At 38.5% G+C, this 26,207-nt stretch overlaps 2 protein-coding genes across 15 annotated transcripts; both read left to right on the top strand.

Annotated features, from left to right (window-relative positions):
* The first annotated feature begins 1,688 nt into the window (after window positions 1-1,688).
* LOC18010536 (protein DETOXIFICATION 33) lies at window positions 1,689-19,089 on the top strand. 14 transcript variants are annotated; one of them, XM_024150565.1, is made up of 15 exons: window positions 1,689-1,927; window positions 2,066-2,130; window positions 2,267-2,752; window positions 2,893-3,051; window positions 3,128-3,197; window positions 3,327-3,429; window positions 14,809-15,128; window positions 16,324-16,519; window positions 16,899-17,244; window positions 17,354-17,440; window positions 17,521-17,577; window positions 17,665-17,903; window positions 18,006-18,124; window positions 18,623-18,709; window positions 18,799-19,089. In XM_024150565.1, the coding sequence occupies exons 6-15, from the start codon at window positions 3,396-3,398 to the stop codon at window positions 18,853-18,855; spliced, it is 1,542 nt and encodes a 513-aa protein (XP_024006333.1). In that variant the 5' UTR covers window positions 1,689-1,927; window positions 2,066-2,130; window positions 2,267-2,752; window positions 2,893-3,051; window positions 3,128-3,197; window positions 3,327-3,395; the 3' UTR covers window positions 18,856-19,089. The 14 variants fall into 14 exon arrangements, 4 of the variants coding, with proteins under 4 accessions (XP_024006333.1, XP_024006332.1, XP_006393574.1 ...); XM_024150564.1 differs by lacking the exon at window positions 3,128-3,197 and having other exon boundaries at window positions 2,550-2,752; XM_006393512.2 differs by lacking the exon at window positions 3,128-3,197 and having other exon boundaries at window positions 14,811-15,128.
* A 3,987-nt stretch (window positions 19,090-23,076) lies between these two features.
* On the top strand, window positions 23,077-24,505 carry LOC112083042. Its single transcript, XM_024150766.1, has 2 exons — window positions 23,077-23,664; window positions 23,738-24,505. The coding sequence occupies exons 1-2, from the start codon at window positions 23,077-23,079 to the stop codon at window positions 24,503-24,505; spliced, it is 1,356 nt and encodes a 451-aa protein (XP_024006534.1).
* The last annotated feature ends 1,702 nt before the right edge of the window (window positions 24,506-26,207 follow it).

Genomic DNA, 26,207 nt, shown 5'->3' with positions numbered 1-26,207 from the left:
TGAAGATGTATCAGAGGCAAGGCCGGTTGGTGTTAAGGCGGCAAAAGCAGCTCAAGCTAAGAAGACTGGAATGCATACACCCTCTAATAAACAGGCAGGAAAGGCGCCTGTGGATATACACAGTATCTGGGATATCAAGAAACAAGATTTGGAAATGAGAGACAAACTGTCGAAGCATAAGCTTCTTGATAGTTTACTAGCTAAAACCGAGCCACTTTCGGACATTAAAGTGGCTCTGAAGACCAAACTAATTAATGAAATGTTGCTATAATGGTTTTCTGAACTAAGTAGTCACTGGTTTCTGTTTTAGGTAATATGGTTTTGGTTTACTGATATTAAGTTTAGCTTATGTCATTTTGGCTTATCAATAGGTTCGTTTATGATTGATAATCCTTCGCTAATTATTATTTTGTTGTTATTTTGCAGTTGGCTGGGATGATACACGGGTCGTATCTCCATTTGGATGTCACAGATTTGTTGTAGTTCGAAATTTGGCTACTTCTGTTTTGTTTGTTTCAATATCAACCATCATGACTTGTATTTTTATGTGGTATTTTTGTTTTGTTGTCGAGGTCACGGGTTATGTTTTCCTTTGTTGTTGCCGGAAGTTTTTCTTTTGTATACCACCTGTTTTCGATAATATTTTAAAAGGTCGAGCTCCAAAAATTCTTACTGGGTTAAAGGACATCAGTACCATTTGGTTTATTACCTCACATACGGTATATATCCCAATTGGGCAACGTTTATCCAATCTATTCCACTTCCACAAGGTGATAAAACAAAACTATTTGCTACTATGCAAGAATCCGTCAGAAAAGATGTTGAGCATGCTTTTGGAGTCTTGCAAACTTGTTTCGCAATTGTGAAAAACCCGGCTTTATTTTGGGATAAGAAAAAAATTAGAAAGATTATGAGAGCAAGTATCATACTACACAACGTGATCGTAAAAAATGAACAAGAAGGTTACACAGTTTGATTTAACAACTTTTGAGCAAGGAGAAGGGAGCAGAACGTCACAGGTCGATATGTCGTTTTCTACGGATATGCGTACTAATCTCAGCAATATGATTGGCAACCGAAAGAAAGTTCGTGATAAAAAGATACATGAACAGCTGAAAAATGATTTAATTGAGCATATTTGGGAGACATTTGGCTCTTCTCAATATAATGACTGATATGATTTATCATTTGTTTTCAATATCTATATTGTCTATATTTCATTATTGCAAATGTTTAAAATTAATATCAACATAATAATTATTTTTAATTTAACTTCAAAAAAGATATTATTTGTTTATTCCCCAAAACTCCATCAGAGATTCACCATTGGAAGAGCAAAATTGATGGGGTTCTAAAATTTTTATTTCTCAAAATTTTATGAATAAAAAATTAGGGATGAATCCCATGAAGGGTTCACCATTAAAGTTACTCTTACATCATACTTATAGAACCTCTACTACTCATTACCTCCATCCTTTTAGCTCTTCAGATTCAACCACTTCTCCTAGCTACTAGACTTAATCTTACAAGCAATCAACAACTATTAACTATTCTAACTTAGCCTATCTGAACTAAGTTAGGCAAATTGCTTCTTCATTTTTGGGCCTTAACTAAACATCGATTGCCCAATAAAGCACAGCTTTATTTCTTTTGTTGACTTCTCTTCTTCTTCTTTCTACGGTGAAACATGATATTTTTCTTCTTCCTTTCTTCTCTTGATTGGCTGATTCTTCATTGTCATCAGATGAATCTCATCCTCTTCTCTTTTGCAGGAACAATAAGGAACAACGCTCAACACTCCCTTTTGAGCCTTTGATTTGTTCCTGATTCCAACTTAGGGTTTTGAATTTTAATACATTTGATTCTTCTCTGCTTGTCCTGTTATTCTTTGGAGGAGCACTCATCAAGACGTCTGCATAACTCCTAGGTAGTTCGATTTTTCGATCACCCTCTTGCTATGTGTTTTCATGGATTCAGCTTCCTCTTCCCTTTTGAGCTTCATTGCTCCCTCTTAACTGATTGTCTTGCCAATCACAACTGATTTTGGCTTCTCTTTTTCTTCCAGGTGCTTTGCTGAGGAGTCTCTCTTGCCTTCCTCCTTCTGAGTTATTCTCTGCTTTTCACAGCTAGGTAATTTTCTTACCTCTTGTTTTGACTTTGAGGCTTCTGCTTCTCTTTGAATTTTTTCTTGTTCTTGTTTGTTGTTTCTGAGTTCTGATGGTTAAACCCTCTACTCTTTGTCTCTTGGGTCATCTTTACTCTCAAGTGAGTCTTCTCTGCATCCCCGTCAAGTTTGGCTTGAACTCTCTTTGCGTTTCTGTCGAGAATCTCTCCAATCAGCTTCTTCTCTTTCTCTTTCAAAAGATAAGTTTCTTTTGGTTGAATTCAAACTGTGTCAATTTTGATCACCATCTTATTCAGTTTGGTTCCTTGAACCACTTCCTTGGTTTTCTTAACTTTAATTTCTCTCTTGTCAGACTTGTTTTTCCTGGTTCTCAGTTTGATCACCGGCTTTTTCTTCTTCTCACATTTTGTGGTGTTTTCTTCAGGTTTCCATGGCTGAGACATCTATGAGTTTGAAGCTTCAGCATTTCCAGCTCCTTGATAACTCGTTTCAACCTCTTCCTTTGATAATGGAGTTGTTACTTCTTCACTCAAGGGCATGTGAAGGTGGAAGCTTTTCTTAGCCAATTCCACTTCAGGAATCTTTCTTTCATCTTGATTAAGTATGATGTAGCTTCTTTACTTAAAGGTAACTACATATCCGTTTGCAATCATCTGAGAGACACTTAGGAGATTCTTGGCAATTTCAGGAACTAGAAGAACATTTTTTATGATTCTCTTTCCTTTTGCTGTCATGACTTCAATGTCTCATGTTCCTTTGGTCATCAGTGCCATTCCATGACAAGCTAGGATTGGAACTTTGAAACTTATGTCAAGTCTGGTGGAAAGCTATTCATTTGGAGTCATGTGATTTGTGCAGCCACTGTCGATGATCCATGTGTTTTCTTCAAGGAGCTTGTGATCTTCTTGTCTTGCAAAGATCATATGGTACTCTTCTTCTTTTTCTTCTTCAGTTTCCTCTTCTTGAGTTGTTTGTGCTTGTTCAGATCTCCTGTTTCTGCAGTCTTTAGAGATGTGACCCTGTTTGCCACAGTTGTAGTAGTTTCTTGTGTCTTTGTTTCTTTTGAACTCAGGTCTGCTTCTTCCATTTTTGAAATAACACACTTCTTCATTATGTGTATCCCTTTTACAGAAACCACACCACCGTTTTCTTTGTCGCTTGTCTGACTTGTGTTTTCTCTGTCACTGTTCTCCATTTTCAGGTTTTTAAACCGAGCATAAAAGGCACCTTCAGCATCTTTCTCATCATCATTTGGGAAAAAAATTATCTCATGAGCTTCCAGAGACCCTATCAGCTCTGCATAGGTAACTGTCCTTAGATCCTTTGTTTCTTCCATTAAGGATGATAGAGAAGCATAGCTCTTGGGCATAGCAGCTAATTTTGACCAATTAATCAAAGTTTTATTTTCCTTCACCTAGAGCTCTCATTTGGTTTGTTACAGCCTGAATTCTATCAGATTTTGCCTGAACCTTTTCTCCTTCCTTCATTTTAAGATTCTCAAAATCTCTTCTTAAGAATTGCAACATAACTATTTTGACTCTTTCATTATCATGATAGCAATGTTCTAGGAGATCTCAAGCTTGTTTTTTTTGTTGTCGCCGAGAGGATTTTGTCAAAGATGACATCAGCTACAACATGTTGGATGATTCGGAGTGCAGCTGTGTCCTTGCTTTTGAGCGTCCGCAGGCTTGCAACGTAACTTCTTTTGCCTGATCTGCTCTTAGAGTTTCAAAGATTTTTGATGACTGTTCTGGAGGTCCTTCTTTGTCCACATCCCAAAGCTCTGTGCTCATGAATGTTGTCTCCATCCTTGCAGTCCAGAGTTCATAATTTTGTCTATCAAACACTGGAAACTAGTTGAGAATATTTCTGGTTAAGCGCCATTTTGAGTTTCACTTCCTTTCTCCTTCTCTGAAATCTTTGAACTTCCTCCTTCTTGTGTTTTCTTCAAACAGATTCCGAGAACAAATACAGCTCTGATACCATTTTGAATTTTGCTATCAAGATTATCAGGTTATGTTTTTCTCTTCTTTCTTTCTTTTTGTTTTATTAGATACTCTCAAACTCTAACCATGTTTCTCTTCATTTTCATTAATTTTTTCATTCTCTAATTACATTTTATCTATTTAAAGAGAAACATGTTTTATGTACAAACAAAATTTACTTAGTTTTCTACTATTCTGTTTTTGGATATTTATTATTTCTGTTACCAATCAAATATTTTAATTTAATTTATCTATTTATTTATTTACGATAATTAATAAATTAATATTTTAAAATTTTATTTTTTAAAATAATTGCGAAAAATTCAAATTTAATTCAATTAGTTTAGATTTTCTTAGATATATGTTAGATTAATTATCAAAATTATAGAAATCAGTTGTTTATCTTTATAAAATAGTAAATAAGATATTAATTTATGTTATATTTAAATATTTAAATTCAAATAATATTTTTATAATGATAAAGATGATAAACAGTATATTTTTATATATACTTTTTATAATCAATTCGTTTAAAAGTTTTAATATTTAAATTTTTTATAAATTCTATTATATAGTAATATGAACAGATGGAGTAAAATTATGTTTTTATATTCATAGTCATTTTCGGATTATTTTTTTCATTTTTTTGGCTTTTACAAATTCCTATTTTTTTTCTCTTTCTCACTCTTCCGGTATTTATCCGCCATTTTCTTTTGCCTCTTCTACAACATTTTCCTTCTTTGTCGACTTCTCTTTCTTCTCCTTCGTCTTCTTCCTTCTCTTATACAATGTCTTTGACTTCTTTTTCTTCTTTCTTGTCTTCAACTTATATGGCTTTTTGTATCTTTAGGTATGTCTTCATTTTCTTCTTCCGGTTTTTTTCATCCTCTTCTTGTTTCAACTTTTTCTTGTCTGATTCAATTTCTCATTCCCTCTTTTATTCTCTTACTTTGCCTTCAAGCATCTTGGTCATCTCTTCCTTCTTCTTCAAATCAATCACACATTTTCGCCATCAAAACAGTTTCATCGTTTCAACCACAATTTCCTTGTATCTTTCGTCAAAACAGCTTTTTATCTTCTTTATATTTTCTTACTTATCTTGTCTTCTCTGACTACTCCCAATAAATCATATTTCTCTTCTTTGATTCCTTATTCTTCTGCTTTTCGTTAGCCTCCTTCCGCATCTTCACCTTCTCAGACTTTGTCATATTCATCTTTTGGTCTCTTTTCTCATTTTAAACCTGGTTCCTTAGATCGGCTTTCTCATATATCAACTGGATTCCAATAACTTTGTGCTATTTTCTGAATTCTTCTTTATCAGCTTCGTCTTCTTCTTCCCCCATCTTCCTTTTTCATCTTCCTCGTCTTTTCCTTCTTCCTCTTCATCGTTTCTGACTTCTACTTCTACTTCTTCTTCTTTATTGTCTTTGTTTTCTCTGACTTCTTTCTCTTTATTTTCTTCTTTTTATTATCCTTACTTATGTTGTCTTCTTTTACTTCTCCCAGTCGATCGCATTTGTCGTATTTGGTTCTTTATTCTTTTGGTTTTTCTTAGCCTCATTCCGCATTTTCACTTTCTCAGACTTGTTATCTTCATCTTTCAGTCTCCTTTCTCCTCTTTAACGCCTGTGTCCTTATATTTTCCGAATTCTTCTTCATTAGCTTCGTCTTCTTCTTCTATCTGTTACTTTTTTCATCTTTCTCATATTTTCCTTCTTCCTCTTCATTGTCTTCGACTTCTATTTCCTCTTTTTATCATCTTTGTCTTCTCTGAATTCTTCTTCTTATTATTCTGTTGGTCTTTTTTCATCTTTTTCATCTTTTTTTCTTCTTTCCATTATTCTTACTTATCTCGTTCTCATCTTTTTTCTCTTCTACTTCTTCTTGGCTTCTCTCTCTGTGAGAATCTTGTTTCATCGATTTCGAAGCTTGAGTAAGCTGATTTTGTCAAGAGTTTCTGGGAAACCTCCGCAACAATATATCTGCGATTCCAATAATTTTGGTACTAATATTTTTATTTCTCATACATCGATCGGCTTTTACCAAAATACTGTAGGTGAAATCGTCAATGAAAAAGGATGTCATCATTTTGCAGGAGGATTTTATCAAATGATTTCATATTTTGCAATTAGATTGGATGTAACCAGATTTAATTATATACAAGAGCTGAATTTTAAGTGAGGTTTGTTTGCCTGGTATTTTTGTGTCCTATGTAAAAACTCAGTATTGATGGGCCTCAGGGTCACAGGTATTTTGCAAGCCTGTTGGTCAGGAGTTTTAAATTTATCAAACCCTAATGTCTGAAAGTGCACAGATGTATGTTGTAGGACTTAAGGTGTCGATCCACAAAGAAGATGTCTAATTTGCAAGGAAACACCAAACTGGGATAGTAAGCCAAGTCATAAACGAATGGGGGGGGGGGGGGTTTTGGAGTTTTTGGTTACGAGAACTAAAACTAATCCTAACCTAATAATTACGGGAAACTATATGCAATGAAAAAGAGTTACTAGAGAATATCTAAAGGTGTTCGACTCAAACTAAGGACTCTAGACTCATAGTGGGCGATTTAGACTTCTCTGGTTTACCCTAATCGATGTCTAAGCATTTCAATTAGTCTCCAGGCGATTTATCCTTATTTAATATCTAGGATCTGAATATAGCTAGAATAGGCATATGTATGGCTAACCAACTCTCATCATCTTCACCAACTAATCAATTAAATCTAAAAATTAACTCTCGCTCTCATGCCAAGAATAAGATCATGCTTTCTCAACTGAATTTGTTTGCTCACATCTTCTCTACAGGCAGCTTTCGACTCCTGTAACAACTATGTTCTTCTGAAGCTATCTTAGGCTCAGAGAATAGGTCATGAATCTATCCTCATGTAGTATAAACAACTTAGAAGAGATGAGATCTAGAATATGGTTTAGAAACTTAGAAATCCTAACCGAAGATGTATCCTATCGATTTACTCTTTAGAAACTTGACTCTCTGGGACAAATCTACATGATGCAGGAAATGATAAAAGACATGAAAGAATGCATAAGATGAAATAGAAAAGGTAATTAGATAAACAGGAGAAAGAACAATGGTTCAGGGGAAGAATTCCCATATCCATCACCTAACCCTAAGAAAACAAAGTTTGGTGGCTCAAAAACTCATTACAGGAGCACACACCCGATTAGGAATGCTAAGAAATGTATTTATAGGTCTTAAGGTCTTCCAGGTTTCATTTAGGGCTTCTCAGAAGAGAAATGACAAATGGGCTTTGATGTTGGGCCTTGTGGCTCGGTATAGGTCCACCATGGGTGAAATTCCTCTGGGGCAGGTCAAACACTTGTTTGAGGCTGAACTTCCGACGGTCTGACTATGAGCTGAAAATGTGGATTTCTTCTATTTTGCTATTTTTTTCCTTAAGTTTCCTAAAAAGAGCCTTGAAACTACAAACATAGAAAAATCATAATAAAAGTTTCTAAAACTGATTAAACCTTTGAAAAAGCATTTGAAATCAATGATGAATATGGATACAAATACGGTGTTATCAACTCCCCCAAACTTAGACTTTGTTTGTCCTCAAACAAAACAAGATCCAAACTGGAAAAATATCATCAACAGAAATTACAGAGAACTCACAAATATCAGCAACCATACTTCTAGACCTTAATTAGAGACAATACATCAATCAGATCAAGTCTAGAAAATTCTCACCAAAATACAAACATAACTAATCCGTTAATCCGTCATGCGAAGATCCACACACTTAGAACTAACTTACAGTCAACTAGCTTTTAACATTCATTAAAGGTTTCAGTAATCTCATCAAAAGGATATTAAACAAGGCATTCAAGGCTAGCTAGGTATTCAGGGGCTTTTCAATTGTGAGGTTTGATGTGTTTAGGGTTACCTTTTTTTGGAGAGATATGATATTATGCAAAACAGCAAGAGATGATGGAGCTGTTGATATCCACAGTTTCCAGTCACATTCTTCTTGCTTCAAGACTTCTGATATCTTTTCTTCACGTTCTCCTTATAAATTAATGGTTAAAATGGTTACAAATACGGTGTTATCAAGTATAAAGTTTTTAATCTGCAGATTTAATCTGTAGCATTGTTTCTTCTTTTTTCTCTTGATTCTTGACGTCTCAATATTATATTGGGTTGTGTCCTCTACAAGAATGCTCCATGGCCAGCTTCAACGCCTCACCCTCAAAAATGGTAGCAAAACTCTGATTATCTTGCGTCACTATATGTGAGGGAGATGGACATCAATGCTGCAACTTCCATAACCATGACAACAGATTCTACATAAAACCGAAGAATTGCAAAATTTTGTTCTCATGTATCATTTGTATTCAATGGCATTAGCACAAGACGTACATATTATCCAAGAGCCCATGGGAACAACCATGACTTCACAGAAAATAACATGTCTAAGGAGAATATGCAAAAAATAAATGAAAAAGTGCTAAGAACTCATAACCTTCTCCCGTGTCCTTGGTAGGAACACTATGGAGACACTTTGAAGATAAGTTTTTCGCTACCCATTTTTCTTCAAGTCTGTTAGGACCAAATATCTTCACCTTGTTTAGCATCTTCAGATGAAAGCAAATGAAAGACCCCCATGCAATGTTCTAAAGTATCCAAAAATCTTCAAAACCCTTTTTGCCACTATCATGAATCCGAGTATTAAAAGTAAATTAAAGGAACCACATGTCATTTACCTTCTCTGCTGAGAGTATCAAGGATCCAGCAATGGCTGTCTAAATAATCGGCCATGCGTAAAGCTAGTGCACAACTTCAAAAACACAACAGTCTTTCATTTCCAAACATTCAGAATCCCTGTTAAATTACAACCATGAAGTCTTTCATCATATTTTCTTTGTTTCTAACATCTTCTCTTATTGAACTATGTGTTTCGGATATGTTTGATATGGTTTTACGTACCAGGAACAAAGAATATAAAAACAAAAAATGAACACAAATCCAAACACACAGGTAAACCTAGAACCCAACTCAGAAAATCGAAGACCTCTAGCCTCGGGAAACCCACGGTTACACTCAATCAAAGCCGCATAAAATTGACTCTAATGACTATGGTAACCTAGATCCCCACCATCAACAAAAAAAAATCTGTTGCTCAGGAAGATGAAACAATAATACACAAACACCTCTGAGGCACCAGTACACAGAATTGGTCAAGGAACCCGTCCCCGGTATGGCTGGGTTTTGGGTACGGTGTCGGTATGCATAGAAAACGTCCTTGAGACGTATCAACCAAACTGGGAACGGCAACCGATGAATGGGGTCGACAAGCGCTGAACTGGGACGTCGATGGGGATGTACCAGATATGTTTTGTCGGTGTTTAATCAATATGTTAACTTATTTTATCAAAAGGAAAATACTAAAATAAAAAGAAATAAAAGAAAAACTTATTTATGGTTTTATCGAACTTGCTCTCACGACTCTTTGGTTTTTTTGTTCTCTCACGTCATCTCTTCACCTTCACGTCTTGATCAGAAATTCTCAATCGGAGCAGCATATCAGGCTTTCAATATCTCCTCACCTTTCGTATGTAGTTGCCCCGACTTGCTCTTTTTCTTTTCTATCGATAATCTCTCATTAGTTCTGTTTCTCTTCTTAATTTAGGAATTAGAAATATATGTTTAAAAAGTATGTCTTTTTCATTAGTTCGATAGCAAAACGGAAATCTTAATACCTTACCTTCTTGGGATTGACCATCTTATTATATCATGTTTGGAGAAATATACTTTACTGCCTTCATCTCTCGTACTTTTAATTCTTTTCTTATATTTTTTTCCAATTTTTTATATTATATCTCAGTTTGATAAGATAGATTCTCAAAGTGGAAGTGATCATATTGGTAGTAGTTCTGGTCCATCTTCTGAGTCTAATGATTCATCCAATTAGACTGAAGAAGCTCCATTGTGGAAATATGTAACGAAGTTAGAGAAACAATGAACAAAGTGAGGAACTTGGAAATTGAAGTACAATATCTGTAATGACATTCATCAAGGCTCATATTATAGAGTTAATGCACATTTACTTGGATTGTCGGATTGTCGAGTCCTGGGATAACTAATTGTAAGAAAGCAACAAGGACTGTAAAGCTTGAAATGTAGAGAATGGAAGACGAGTTTGAGAAGAAGAAAGCTGAGTCTGGATCTAAGGAAGTTCCTTTAGCCTATGAGAAATATGTTGCCTGCTTTTAAAAAAGAAAGTCTTGCTTCTCACCTATTGTTGCTGCATTTGGTATTCAAGCTAGAGATCAACTGGATCAAGAGATTGAAATAATGTTTTTTACAGGAGGCTTGCCATTCAATCTTGCTAAAAACCTGCATTACCACAGGGCATTTCAGTTTGCTGCTACCAAAAAAATTGATGGTTATGTTCCTCCTGGTTATAATAAGCCAAGAAAAACCTTATTTCACAAAGAAAAAGAGAATGTTGAGAAGTTCTTAGTACCGTTGAAAGGGACATGGAAAGAAAGAGGGTGACGATTGTGAGTGATCGTTCGAACGATCCTACAAAAAGACATCTAATCAATTTCATAGCAACTTCTGGAAATGGTCATGTGTTTCTCAAGGCTGTGAATTGTTTTGGCAGCTATGGAACCTAAAAGTTGGTGGGCGAAATTTGGTGCCGAAACAATTCACAGTCTTGAGAAACACATGATCATTTCCAGAGGTAGCTATGAAATTGATTAGAGGTTTTCTTGTATGATCGCTCCAACCATCACTCACAATCGTCACCCCTTTTTCTTTCCATGTCCTTTTCAACGGTACTAATAACTTCTCGACATTATCTTTTTCTTTGTGCAATAAGATTTTTCTCGGCTTATTATAACCAGGAGGAACATAACCATCAATTTTTTTGGTAGCAGCAAACTGAAATGCCCTGTGGTAATGCAGGTTTTTAGCAAGATTGAATGGCAAGCCTCCTGTAAAAAACATTATTTCAATCTCTTGATCTAGTTGATCTCTAACTTGAATACCAAATGCAGCAACAATAGGTGAGAAGCAAGACTTTCTTTTTTTAAAGCAGATTGAACGACATTCTCTTTTTCTTTCTGCAGTAAGGTTGTTCTCAGCTTATTATAACCAGGATGAACATAACCATCAATTTTGTTGGCAGCAGCAAACTGAAATGCCCTGTGGTAATGCGTAGTTCTAGCAAGGTTGAAAGGCAAGCCTCTTGTAAAAAACGTTCTTTAAATCTCTTGATCCAGTTGATCTCTAGCTTGAATACCAAATGCAGCAACGATAGGTGAGAAGCAAGACTTTTTTTTTAAGTAGGCAACATCTTTCTCACAGGCTAAAATTAAGAAATTCCTTAGATCCAGACTCAGCTTTCTTCTTCTCAAACTCATCTTCCAATCTCTACATTTCAAGCTTTCAGTCCTTGTTTTTTTTTCTTACAAATAGTAATCTCATGACCCGACAATCCAAGTAAATGTGCTTTAACTCTGTAATATGAGCTTTGACGAATGTCATTACAGAAATTGCACTTAAATTTCCAAGTTCCTTCTTTTGCTCCTTGTTTCTCTAACTTCGTTACATATTTCCACAATCGAGTTTCTTCAGTCTGATTGCATGAATCAGTAGACTCAGAAGATGGACTAGAACTACTACCAATATGATTATTTCCACTTTGAGAATCCATCTTATTAAACTGCGAATATAAAAAATTGAAAAAAAAATTAAGAAGAGAATCAGAAATACGAGAGATGAAGGCAGTAAAGTATATTGCTCCAAACATGATATAATAAGATGATCAATCCCGAGAAGGTAAAGTATTAAGGTTTCTGTTTTGCAATCAAACTAACGAACAAGACATACTTTTGAAACATACTTTTCTAATTCCTAAATTAAGAAGAGAAACAGAAATAATGAGAGATTATCGATGGAAAAGAAAAAGAGCAAGTGGGAGCAACTACATACGAAAGGTGATGAGATACTGAAAGCCTGATATGCTGCTCCGATTGAGAATTTCTGATCGAGACGTGAAAGTGAAGAGATGACGTGAGAGAACAGGAAAACCAAAGAGTTGTGAGAGGAAGTTTGATAAAACTCTAAATAAGTTTTTCGTTTATTTCTTTTTATTTTAGTATTTTCCTTTCGATAAAATAAGTTAATATATTGATTAAACACCAACGAAATGTATTGGGTAGGCCTCCATCACCGTCCGTTCAGCAGTCGCCGTCCCCATTCATCGGTTGCCATCCCCGGTTTGGTTGATATGTCTTGGGGACGTTTCCTATGTGTACCGGCGCCATATCCGAACCCCAGCCATACATGGGACGGGTTCCTTGACCAATTCAAGGTACCGGTGCTTCAGAGGTTATGGTGGAGTTGATACTATCCATATAATATGGTTGGAGTGCCCATGAGGCGGGGATTCTCTTATTTTCGGAATACCAAATAGCCATAGCTTCAGGAAAGAAACGATTACAATCCATCCAACCCAAAAATTCAGTATGCTGATTAAGAGAATCCAGTTTCACATCACCGAAATACAAAATCCTTGATGCAGGTAGATGAAGTAAAACTCTAAGTTTAGGCATAAAAACAAAAACAGACATACCTCTCACTTTTCATATCTAGACACAAAAGTAATCCTTCCAATAGGAGACGAAGAACACCTGTTAAAAAAACAACAAGAAACCAAAGCACTTAAAGTCAATAACATTTGAACCAAAAAAAAAACTCAATAACAAAACGAATAACAATACTGATAAGCGAACAACTTTACAAAAGCACGAAATCGAACCAAAATTAAGAAAAAAAATCGAGGCCATGGAAATCACCTGTTTCAGATGTTGGAAAGCCAAAGTACTTAAACACAGCCTCTTAAAATTTCTGCAATGGTGAACAAAACAATGGAGTTATATTAAAACAAGACAAAAAACATAAAAACAACGAAAACAAAACAAACAAACAAAAAAATATGATGCTAGGTAAAACTAAAAACTACAGCAGAGATAACAAACGTAAATAATGATCTATGAAGGGATGAGGCTTGATATGACTATGATCTAGGGTTTTAGATTTGCGACTACCATTTAGGATTTAGATTTGCTTTTTTTTGTCTTCTCCAAATGGTGACGAAAATTGGGCTATAGCCCAATATATTTTCTGCATTACATGACCCAATAGTAAATGAACCAGGATAAAAAAAGAAATTCAGTTGAACAATGGTAGGCTATTTGTCAAATTTTAATTTAAACCATGTTAAACATAATTTAAACCAAAAATAAGAATAATATCAATTTTTTGTTGAGGGAGAGGATGATAATTAGACCTTGAATGGTATAGCTAATAGTAAAGAATTATGCTTAAGCAATGTGATGTTGATGTTGTATGCTATTATTAGTATATATATTTTAAATGATTGACAGAGCTATGAGTAATTACATATAAATTTTTGTAAACAAAATTTAATATATTTATTTATATATGATATGTTATAATTATAATATAATTTTTTAGAATTTATCATATTTACTAAATATTATTTAATTATAATAATATTTTTAAAATAAAAATAGTAAATATTAGTGTTAAAAATGTTATTATAATCATAGTTTTAAAATAAAAATGGTAAATATTAGTGTTATAAATTTACATTTTAATATAAACATAATTTTTGGGTGTTAATTTAACAAAATAAGATAATTATATAAAAATTATTTTAAATTATTAAAATATTTTAAAGAATAATGCTTTAGAAAAACTCCATGTGAAAACATAAAAAAAAAAGCTTTTAGGAGAGCATTTGATTCTTCTAAATGCTTTTCTAAATGCTCTATTTTTTTTATGAATTTTAAATGTTCTATTAACAAAAATTGATTGGCTTTTTATGAAGCATTATGTCTATGAATATACCAATCAATTTTTTGGCCATCCACAGAATCAATGAGAGAGCTGAAAGGCTAAAATTCACTTCGATGTTTCCACCCCAAAACTTCAAACAAAGATTTCCCATTAACCCGTAAAACAATAATTTTCACCTAAACTTACAAATAAGCCTATTTTCTCTTGTCTCGATGTTTAAAGGCTCAAAAAATGCGAAATGTTTGTATTAACGATGTTAAATACTTACTTTGTTTTTAATTAAATGATGTTTTAGCATTTTGCATACAAATTAAGAAATTTTGTATAATACTATTTTTAACTTTCTTTAATTGAATTAGAACTTTTTGACTGGAAATTATATCAATAAATAAGGCAAATAAAGTCAGTTTATGTGAATTTTTGCACAGATTTTTGAGAACATCACTTATATAAGAACAAAAAAGAATTCTTAAAATATTAATTAATCAAGAACAGAAAGAGTATTAATTTGATGATTATTTGGTTGTAAATATACATTAAGTTTTTAAAATCGTTATTAACGTAAAACATATGAGAAAAAAAAAACGTACAACATATTATTTTTAACCATTTATTTTAAAGTGCATCCAAATAATATATAGAACATACAAAAAACAAATATAATACATCTAAATTGTAAAAACGAAAAATGACCTGCATAATGTTGCATCCCGATGCAGTTTGTAGACTCGGCACGTAGATACACAAACGAACAGGACTTTAATCTCTTATCAGAAAAGTTTATCCTATTCATTTTAGTACCTACTACCATCTTCTCTATTTATTTTTATTTCATATCCGAACAAGAGAGAAGTGCCAGAGAGCAATCAAGGCAAAAGCTTCTCACAAGATCGAACATGGGAAAGGATAAGACTTTGCCTTTGCTTGACCCTCGTGAGCCACCAGAACTTTCCGAAACCAAACCGGCATCGAAAGTATGGGCCAAAGAGTTCGGGGAAGAATCAAGGCGGCTATGGGAGCTTGCTGGACCGGCCATCTTCACGGCCATCAGTCAATACTCTCTCGGTGCACTCACTCAGACTTTCTCCGGTCGTCTCGGCGAACTCGAGCTCGCCGCCATCTCCGTCGAGAATTCGGTCATCTCCGGTCTCGCCTTTGGTGTCATGGTGCGTCATCCTTCACACGTGTCTCGTTCTTGTTTATATGTTGTGTTCCAATAAGGCCAGGCGATCAGAAATTAATATTTTATGTTTGTTTGTTTGTAGTCGTTACTGACAAAGTAGATCTCTCCATTGAAACCATTAGACTATATAAGAGTTAGATTAGTTGCATGGTTTGATTTTGTTTGTGATCAACGAAACATGTTTGATTAATGCAAGTAATTTATATTATTCACTTTAACTCTTATAATGAAAATTTATCTCCATATATGAAAACTTATTCACATCATCTTGAAATTAAAGAGATGTCAGTTTATGAGTTTAGTTTGTAGACAAGAAATTTTTTAACTATTTTGGCCAAATTAACCAGATTGTTAGGTACTGAAATAAATTAGTGGCAAACTTAACATTAAACGGTTAAGTCTAAACCCAAAAGAAATGAAAAACAATTTTAGTCGCAACTAGGTTCAACATAAGTATTTATGGACTGACAGAACCTATCTTTTTCTATCACATGTCCCTTTCTATGCTTAAAAGTTGAGAAAACGTGTAGCATTATGAGAATTTGCAACGGGACAGAGCTAGGGCAATGCTTACAGTGATAGTAAAAAGGCTCAAGCCTCTGGCCCGACTTTTAAAATTTAATAGGTTCAAGTGACCTAGGTTCAATTAGTAAAACAATTTTATTTAACGATGTAGTGATCTGCGTCGCGAAAGGTCAAAGGAGATATCTATAAATGATGTTATATATATTTTCTTAATATTGGTGAAATAATTTAAATGATTTTAGATATGATCTAAATAATCTATATAATAATCTAGCAATAAGTGCCTATAACTGGTTACTTATGTGTAATTTGCGGATCATAATTTTTTTGAATATTTATTAACTTTTATTTTCTTTGATTTGACAATCTCCTTAATAAAGAATGTTATTTTGCAGTTTTCTTGCAATTTGATTTGAGATATAGAAATAAAAAGTTTTATTTATTAGAATAATTATATTCATGCCATTCACAACTTATGTTTCACTAAACTAAAACTAAAAAGGAAAAATTGTTGAGAAAGTTTCGGGGATCGCATGAAATTTCTTCCATTTTTCATATATTTTAACTTCCTCTATGGAAAAAGCTAAGAGATCAAACAATACGAGCAAAAAAGTAAAAAAATTTAACATTGTGGTGATGGAAAATGGTGGCAGTTAGGAATGGGGAGTGCGTTGGAGACGTTGTGCGGACAAGCATATGGAGCAGGACAGATTAGGATGCTTGGAATATATATGCAGCGTTCGTGGGTCATTCTCTTTACCACTGCTTTATGTTTGCTTCCGGTCTACATTTGGGCTCATCCTATTCTTTCCTTCTTCGGCGAAGCTCCTCACATCTCGAAAGCCGCAGGTATCTGATATGAGCTAAAAGCCTTGCTTTATCTCGTTTAATCGGACCGGTATCATCTGTCGCTATAGTGAAAACGAGAAGAGAAATTGAACTTTAAAGCTTTCTCTTAACCATAGTTTCTCTGGGAGATTAAGGTTAATTCTTCAAGTTCAAGTTGATTTTTTATTGATCATAAGAAATCTTTATATAGGAAGGCAAAAAAGAAACATTTAAAACTAGTTAAAAAGGAAAACATCAAAACCAAATGTTAAAAGAAAATTCATCAAAATTCATATTTTAAACCCATATATCGTATCAGTATCATTTTCATTATTAATTTTGCCAACTTAGTTTGGAGATGAAATTCTACGTGCTAACTTTTTCAAGTTTAACTTTACAGGGAAATTCGCGTTGTGGATGATTCCACAAGTATTTGCCTATTCAGCCAACTTCCCGATACAGAAGTTCTTGCAGTCGCAGGGGAAAGTACTTGTGATCGCTTGGATTTCCGGGGTGGTTCTTATTATACACACAGTCTTCAGCTGGCTCTTGATCCTTTACTTTAAGTGGGGACTTGTAGGTGCAGCCATCACTCTCAACACCTCATGGTGGCTTATTATTATAGGCCAGCTTTTGTATATCTTAATCACCAAATCAGATGGTGCATGGAGTGGATTTTCTTGGCTTGCGTTTCGTGACCTCTACGGATTTGTCAAACTGTCCTTAGCCTCTGCTGTTATGCTCTGGTACCAAATTTTTTCGTTGAATTATTTTTTTTGGGCTAGTAGATAGTTTATGATTTATATAAGTTAAGATTTCGAAATGAATAACCCGTTTGTTCGTTGGATTCTGCAGTTTAGAGCTTTGGTACTTTATGGTTCTGATCGTTGTCACAGGACTCCTACCTAATCCGTTGATACCAGTCGATGCAATTTCCATTTGGTAACTGATTTTTGCTGGTCTACTGAAAATATATATTTTTTGTTAAGGAAATATTTAAAAAATGTTATGGACTTTCACAGCATGAACATAGAATGTTGGACTGCCATGATTTCAATCGGGTTTAATTCTGCGATAAGGTAACATTTCTACAATTTTGTTTCACTGAAGTTCTCTAGAGGATAGAGCAAGATAAGAACCTAATGAAACTCTCTTGGTGTGATCAGCGTGAGGGTATCGAATGAGCTAGGTGCTGGAAATGCATATCTAGCGAAATTATCTGTGATAGTTGTCTCCATAACTTCAACTCTCATCGGGGTTGTGTGCATGATTGTTGTCTTAGCCACAAGAGATAGCTTCCCTCATCTATTCACTACTAGCGAAGCTGTGGCAGCGGAAACCACGAGAATAGCCGTCTTGTTGGGCTTCACTGTCCTTTTGAACAGCCTCCAGCCTGTCTTGTCAGGTACCTCATGGGAAAAATTGTGGCAGAAAATAAAAATAATCAAAACGCAATATAGGATCAGAAAAACACTGAGTCTTGGTCACTTTTGGTACATCTTTTTAGGGGTTGCGGTTGGAGCCGGGTGGCAGTCTCTGGTGGCATACGTGAACATTGCGTGCTATTACATAATCGGACTTCCTGCTGGTCTTGTTCTTGGATTCACACTAAACCTCGGCGTTCAGGTTAGCTTGCTGGTTACTATCAACACGATAAACCCATCGAATTCTAGGAGAGTTGGATATAACCCCGATATGCATGCTTCCAACTACAAAAATCCATTTGGTAGGGTTGGACACTAACAATATAAAATTATAGCCAAAAGCGCGAAGATTAATAATTTTTTTTTTCAAAAAGAATAATTTAATATATAAATTAAAATTAATTCAGTCAACTAAAAATGAAACTTCAGAATATTATTGGTCACACATTATTCAATAAATTTCAAAAATGTATTGAAATGTGAGAAAAACTTATATTTTGAGACAACAAAAAAATATCTAAACAATGAAACAGAGGGAGTACTGAACAACCCCATTTGGTTTCTTATGATAGGTTTGTTCAATATAGAATTATTGTTACTGTTCTGTTCGATTCAGTTTTTCTATCCACCCGGGTAGAAGTGATTTGTATTTGAATTGTTGTCTTTCATATTTGGTGCTAATTCATTTGTAAATTTGTAGGGAATATGGGGAGGTATGGTAGCTGGAGTCTGCTTACAGACACTTATATTGCTTGGAATCATCTACTACACTAACTGGAACAAAGAGGTTTCTTACTATTTTTCTCTACATCATCTTAATGCTATGTTCCTCCTCTGTGTTTGGTTTGATCACTTCTTCAACTTTGAATTCGGCAGGCTGAGCAAGCCGAGAGTCGGGTTCAGAGATGGGGAGGAACGGCGCAGGAGCTATGATTTACTCTCGTTGGACGAGGATCATGAATTTGTTGATTATTTGTTAATGTTCAATGTTTTAAGCAGGTTATTATTCCAAAGAACAATTTCATCTCTCTTTTTGTTTGTTCGATATGCCTAAAGTTTAATGAATCTCTCTGTGATTGGTGGAGAGGATTTGTTGTTCTAGTCTTATCGTAGGGCCTAAGATGGTTACCAAGTCAAATGTTTTAAAAAGTTTTGTTTAAATAAAAATCCAACGATGCCTTGTTTAGTAGACATGAACTGGCAAAATGCAATGTTTTTTGAAGAGCGTTTTTTCATCTCATTTTGTTTTTCTATTAAAAATTTACAAAAATGCGATGCCACGTAAATCAAGAAACCTATTTAGTACTGCATAGGGAAGAAGAGAGATTCAACATTCTTAATCGTAAGGCTTAATTTTCTCTGTGTCACCACCTAATGGATCGGCCTTCGATGACGAGTAAATTAAAAGAGAGAACAAGAAGCGCAACAACACAATCCTGAAATCTAGCTTATGTTGGTGTTAGACCACCTCTATTAGAAGCTCTTAGAGCAGGTCCAATGCGGATTCAAGCGGGTTCATAAGTGGGGTTTATAACCCATTTTAGATTAAAAATAAATAATAAAGCTCAAAATTCATTTGAATCGCCCCTTCCGGAAGAGTTTTTAAAGCCGGTTCAAAAAGAGATTCATAAAATACGTGGCACACTCTTATTCGTCCAGAAAAAAAAAATTTGTCACGACAATTTTTTGCAAAAGACTTCGACCATATCGAAATTTCATTTCATTTCTTTGGGAAGTCGACATATTTCCCCCACTAAACTTTGATATCAGCGCAGATCCACCTCAAGTTTAAAAGTCAACATATATCTCCCTAGTTAGAAAGTTCTTAACATAATTCTCCCCAAATTAAAATTTCGCATCATATTTCCCCATATAGGTCGATTTCGATGGTTTGAGAGGGTAACCCGATACAAAACCACCAAACCTGCTTACACCGGTTATCAAACCGAAATTAATATCCGACCCAAAAACAATTCCGACCCACACAAACCCGACCCAATACGATTTTAAATGAAAAAACCCCAATTTTTTGCAAGAACCCTAATTTTTTTGCTGGGTAATTTCGATCTTAACTCTCTGATTTGAGAAGGCGATTTGAGTGTCAAGATGAGTAATACTTCTGGAGATTCGATGTGTGAGCCAAAACTCGCACAACCAAAGATTTGTAAGGAAAGCTAAGGGATCGGAAACTTCTAGAGTTTATCGCCAAAAACAGTAAGATCAAAAGAAAGCTTTTCTTGCTGTAAAAGTGTTTAGCTCTTATTGCTTAGGGTTGCAAAAGTTGGCGGAATGAATTGCATACATCATATATTTATACTGACTTTCTAAACCGCCTAGCCGAAAATCTCGGGCGAGATTTTCGGAATATTTCCTTATCGCCTCGTGCGGCTGACCACCTTTGCATCTCGCCTAGGGTTTTCCATGGGCTTCACCTCTCAAGGCTTCGGTTCGGCCCATCCATGCTTCTTTACGGCTCGACCCATATTGCCTTTGTTACGGCTCGGCCCACCTAACCTCTCCACGGCTCGGCCTGCTTGATATGATTCACTCCACCTCACCGCGGCTCGGCCCAGATATGTAAAACAGGGGCTCGGTCCATTTTCTGTAATACGGCTCGGCCCATCTCTCCTTCTTCTCGGCTCTCCCACTTGGTGATCGCGGCTCTCCCGCTTGTCTTGGTGGAAAACGGCTCTCCTTCTTGCCTTGGTGAGAACGGCTCTCCCATTTGATGGTCACGGCTCTCCCACTTTCTATACTTAGTCATTTTGGGATGGCTTTATCTGTGCGGGGTGAAAACCGACCCCAACAGTTAGCCCCCCAGCTCGTCAATCTCGGAGTCGAGAATGACGAGGTACCTTGCTCCTGACCGCAAGATAAACCATCGAGCCGAGCTGTTACGACGTAAGCCCGGATAAAGCGTTTTGGGAGTGCAAACGCCGAGGTGTTTCCAAGGAGTGCCGAGGATGCCGAGGCGAATCAGGGACGAAGCGATTTTGTTTTTAGCAATGATGAGCCGTGGCGAAGCGATCTGATGGTGGTTATGCCGAGCCGAATAAACGGCTAGGCGTTTCGAGAGAAAGTTCGTGCTGAGCCGTGTTGTTAACGACGAGGCGTTTCAAGAGCAAGAGTTAATGCCGAGCCGTTTTGTTTAACGACGAGGCGTTTCGAGAGAGAAAGATAATGCCGAGCCGTTTCGTTTAACGACGAGGCGTTTCGAGAGAGATAGATAATGCTGAGCCGTTTCGTTTAACGACGAGGCGTTTCGAGAGAGATAGATAATGCCGAGCCGTTTCATTTAACGACGAAGCGTTTCGAGAGAGAAAGATAATGCCGAGCCGTTTCATTTAACGACGAGGCGTTTCGAGAGAGAAAGATAATGCCGAGCCATTTCGTTTAACGACGAGGCGTTTCAAGAGAGAAAGATAATGCCGAGCCGTTTCATTTAACGACGAGGCGTTTCGAGAGAGAAAGATAATGCCGAGCCGTTTCGTTTAACGACGAGGCGTTTCGAGAGAGATAGATAATGCCAAGCCGTTTCGTTTAACGACGAGGCGTTTCGAGAGAGATAGATAATGCCGAGCTGTTTCGTTAAACGACGAGGCGATTCGAGAGAGAAAAGGTCAATACCAAGTCGTTTTGTTAACCTGGGTACCCTGACTGTTGGTCTTCCGAGAGGAAATTCCTGATCTTTCGGCGCGTGCCAACGACGCAGCCCGGTATGACCAATTCACCGCGGATCCCACGCGCTGTTGGGTGGCTTCCCGAGGTTCACGCGGAATTCACGCGCTTCGTTTTTCTAGAAATAGGTGAGCTCCTTCACACTTCCTCATTATTTCCCGACTCACTCGTTTTCACTAAAGGTAGCTCTCCCTTCTCTCTTCTTTCTCTCTCTAGTTTATTTATTTTCCGGCTAGGGTTTCTGAGGTCTCCGCCGTTCCAGATCTTTTTCCGGCAGAGGCTCGCCGAGTCGCGCTGTAATTCTTTGTAAAAGTCGTAAATTATGTCGAGCCGTTCTGACGATTCGTTGGATCCGCTTTTTCACTACGGGCCGAGCCGTATAGACGCCGAGGCGAGAGGCACGGTGGAATCCTCCGAGGCGTCTGCTTCGCCGAGCCCTTCCAATCACTCATCTGACGAAGCATCAAACGATGAAAACCTATCAGATGTCGGCTCTCCGGATGGCGAGCCATCGGTTTCGACGAGCCGTCCCCAGGATCCCGTTCCTAACGAGGACATTAACCGCGCCGCGCTCAAGGCCGAGGAGGAGGCATTTCCCTTCGATCTTTTCGAGGCGAAGCTTGAATTGGAACGCCTCATGGCGTCCCGAGGTGCTTCCACATCTGGGCGAGGGCCGAGAGACAAAAACCCGACCCGCCTGGATCTACACTCTGCTCCCTTGAGTCGCTCGAGGCGTTGAGGCATCGCTTCGGAATATCCGAGGCGGTGGAGTTCGTCGTTCCGGAGAAGAGCGACCGAGCCGACAACCCTCCCGAGAAACATTTCACTCTGTACGAGGCGTTCTTCGAGCTTTGATTCCTCTGGTTCCCGATCCGCGGAGTGATCCTCGAATACCTTTGGAAACACGGGATCTCGATTGGGCAGATTATGCCGAGGGGATTACGGCATATGATTGGCATTTTAGTACGAAGCTTCGAATGCGGTCTCGACATCGAGCTGAATCACCTGCTGAACTTGCTGGAAATCAGGAAAGCTCCAAAAGGAATTAGGTCCTATATTTCCAACAAGGCGAAGCGACGGATCATTGGCGGTTTCCCCAGCAAGGATCAGTTTTGGACCGAACGCTTCTTCTACGTCTTGGTGAACGAGGCGTCGGTCGGCGAAGATTACGTTCACCGAACCAAGACAGCTTGGGGACCACTTGGTAGCCGACCCGAAGCTTTGCCTCGGCTCGGAGATTCAGTTGCTATTCTCTTCCTTTTCTGAGACTTTTGCTTTTTGCTTTGTTTTGCTGTTCGGTGCTATCTTCCTCCGATTCCCGACGACCTTTTTACTGTTCGAGACTCTCTTTCGGCGCGGAAAGTTAATTGGAGAAAGAACTTCTCCCTCGAAAGAGTAGAGAAAGCGCGAGCCATCCTTGCCGGAGTCCCTGTTAGCTCTTCATCCTCCAGTTCTTCAAGGGATACTCGAGAGAAGATGGTGATAATCGCTCTTAAGGAGAGGAAGAGGCGTGAAGCGGAAGAGGCCGCGAGACGAGCTGCCGAGGCGGCTCAGGCGCAGACCGAGGCGGTCTCGGCGCATACCGAGGCCATTCCTCAACCCGACCCACCGAGCCGGGAAGGAGATCAAACGACCCGAGCCGCAGAAGACTGCACAGCCGAAGTGGTCGAAAGAAATGCGGTGCCCGAGGTGGAACCGGGCGAAATTGTTCCTGAGGCGTCCGGGGGCGATTCGGCGGCTCGGAGCAAAGAGCCTTCGAACTCTGTTATTATAGCCCTCCCGAAGTCGACAAGGCCCCCGACTTCCGTTGTTCAGAAACATGATCCGAGCCGAAAACGTTCGGCTGCTGATAAAGGGAAGGGGGTCGCTGTTCAGAGGGACGAGCCGTCCAAGAAGAGGCGGAAGCCGACGCCCGGGGACTCCGCTGCGTGCAAGTTGGTCGTTGACGACCCCGACGCCTCCGCCATCATGTTCTCGCGTGTAAATAACGCGAACACGCGTCTTCCTCCTCCGGAGAAGAGGAGGCCGAGGTCTTACGGTGCAATGGCGCAGCGCGGGACCAAGGTACGTTCCATTTTGCTTTCCTTTTTTTTCGTGAATTTTTGCTAAGTGTCTAACACGAGTTTGTTCTCTGCAGTTTGTTGCGGCCATTAACGACCTAATGGCCGAGTATGAGGCGGACCTGTCTAAGGTCGAACGTCGTTTTGCCGATGCCAAAACTGAGTCCGCAGCGTCAAAGACGAAGCTAGAAGAGGCTCAGACCGAAGCCACGGCGGCGAAGGAGAAACTGGGCGAGGCGGTGGCCAGGGCATCCAAGCTTGAAGAGGAGAAGATCGTTCTGCGTGCCAACGTTGACAAGGTCTCCGCCTCGGTCATTCGTCTCGAGGAGGCGAGGAGGGCCAAGAGCGCCAAGGTGGCGATGCTGAAGAGGCGTATTAAGGCCAAGGACGCCCTGTTTGATGCCAAGGTTAAGAGGGCAAAAAAGGACGCGAGGCGAGAGCTCACGGTGAAGTTTCAAGAACGCCTCGCCAAGGTAGAGGAGGGTTTGGCTAGGCTTGAAAAAGCCAAAAATGATGAGAACGATCTGGGGCAGATCAAGGGCAATCTTGCGATGATTGCCGATCTGAAGAAACCAGACGCCCCGACGCTTGACGACGAGGAGGCGAAGCTGAAGAGCTGGGAAAGCGAGTATGCCGACGACGAGGCGTACGAGCGCATTGCTTCCGAGATTCGGGGCGAGCTGTACTACTCTCCCGTATCGCCGGACTCGGTCGACACCACCCTCGGCAACGAGCCGCTCGAAGAGACAGCGGCCAACTTAGGCGTGGTAGATCCGAACGGATCAAACGCGGGCACGCCAGTCCTCTCGAACCTCACCAAACGTGAGACGCAGTCCGCGGCCTGATTCCCTCTGCTTTTCCCTGTTTCGTTTTTAATGCTTTTGTACTTAGGTTTTTTGTACGTTTTTTGAATTCTCTTTTTTGTAACCGATGCCTGGACGGCTTTATCCACCCGACATTTATTTTTGCTTTAATGGATACATTTTCTCCTTTAGCTGTTTTTTGTTTGGATGCACTTATTTTCAATGACTTGTGCAAATATCTGTGAAAGATTGTGAAGAATGATTTGATTGCTTCCTTAGCCGAAATTTTTGGAATTGATGGAAATACGGGCTAAGGGATGAGTTGTTTTTAAGGATTTCGTTTGGATTCTCAATCCCGAGCTGGGAGTTAGTTTTGTGGAGTGTCTTTTAGATGATGCTGGCTAGTTTTTAAGTGATAGTATCGAGGCAAATTTTTGCTGGAAATGCCGAGCCGTATTTAACGACGAGGCGTTTTCGCTGTGCATGGTGCCGAGCCGTGTAAACGACGAGTCGTTTTCTTTTTGCGTGGTGCCGAGCCGTGCAAACGACGAGGCGTTTTCTTTTTGCGTGGTGCCGAGCCGTGCAAACGACGAGGCGTTTTCTCTTTGCGTGGTGCCGAGCCGTGTAAACGACGAGGCGTTTTGTTTTCGTTAGCCAAGGATGATTTGGTAGTCTCATTGAATTTTACTATAGACCGGCATTTCCGAGAGGATGAGTATGTTTGTCCGGGTTTTTAAGAGTTTACTTCGGTTTTAGAGAAAGCGATGTAGTCTCGACTTATAATCTCGTGTGCGATAGTAAACCGTGGCGACCTGATACGTTTTTGGTCTGATATTTGTATAGCGCGCTTAATTTTTATCCGTAGAGGATGTAACTTGCACCGTCGTCCTAGGAAAGGTGGTAAAAGTCCGTTTAGAGAACTTTGTATTTGTTGCCCCGTTGTGGCCAGCAACGAGGCGAGGAGTTCGGAGGCTTAGTTTGCCGAACTAAAACTGAGGACCGATTACGGTCCGAGGTAACTAGGTCATGATATTATGCCGAAGTGGTATTTAGTCGCCGAAGTGATGGGTGAAAAATTTAAAAATCCGAACTCGTTAAAATAAGTTACTGATTAAAAAGGATGAGAAACTAGTCGAAGCGATAATGAACGAACTAGAAATCAGAGGTAGACGTGAAATGAGTAGATGACAAGCCGAACCGAAGTGGCGACGTTCCTAAGTGAGCAAGTTAAAATTGTAGAATTAAAGGAGGTATGTGTATACGTACCCACTCCCCCCCCCCTTTTTAGGAGGGGGGACAGCTGAACCCGTCCGAAGACGGGCTGCCTACGTACCCTTTGCAGGGATCAAGCCGTCCCGTAGTTCATGCTGGTCATGCTGTATCCTTAGTGATAGTATTTCTTCAGATGCATTATGTTCCATGATCTTGGAATCGCCTCGTCAGCTAGTGTCGCGAGTTCGTAGACTCCTGGACGAACCACTTTTGTGATTTTGTAAGGACCTTCCCAATTTGCTCCGAGCTTTCCTGCGTTCTTCTCGGCAGTGTTTTGGAAGACCTTTCGGAGGATGAGCTCCCCTGCTTTGAATCTTTGGCTACGAACGTTTTTGTTGTAGTACCGCGCTGTTGCTTGCTGATAGTTCTAACATCATTAAGTGGTTTAAGCCCTCCTGTCCTGGTAGGAGTCTTCGTCGAATACCTGGGAAATCCACCTCAGGGGGAATTACGCACTCCGATCCGTAGACCA

This window comes from Eutrema salsugineum, unplaced genomic scaffold (genome assembly GCF_000478725.1).
Source record: "Eutrema salsugineum unplaced genomic scaffold, Eutsalg1_0 scaffold_7, whole genome shotgun sequence".
Taxonomy (NCBI): Eukaryota; Viridiplantae; Streptophyta; class Magnoliopsida; order Brassicales; family Brassicaceae; genus Eutrema; species Eutrema salsugineum.
Note: the sequence above shows the minus strand (reverse complement) of the source record. Positions and strands in the feature narration are given on the sequence as shown.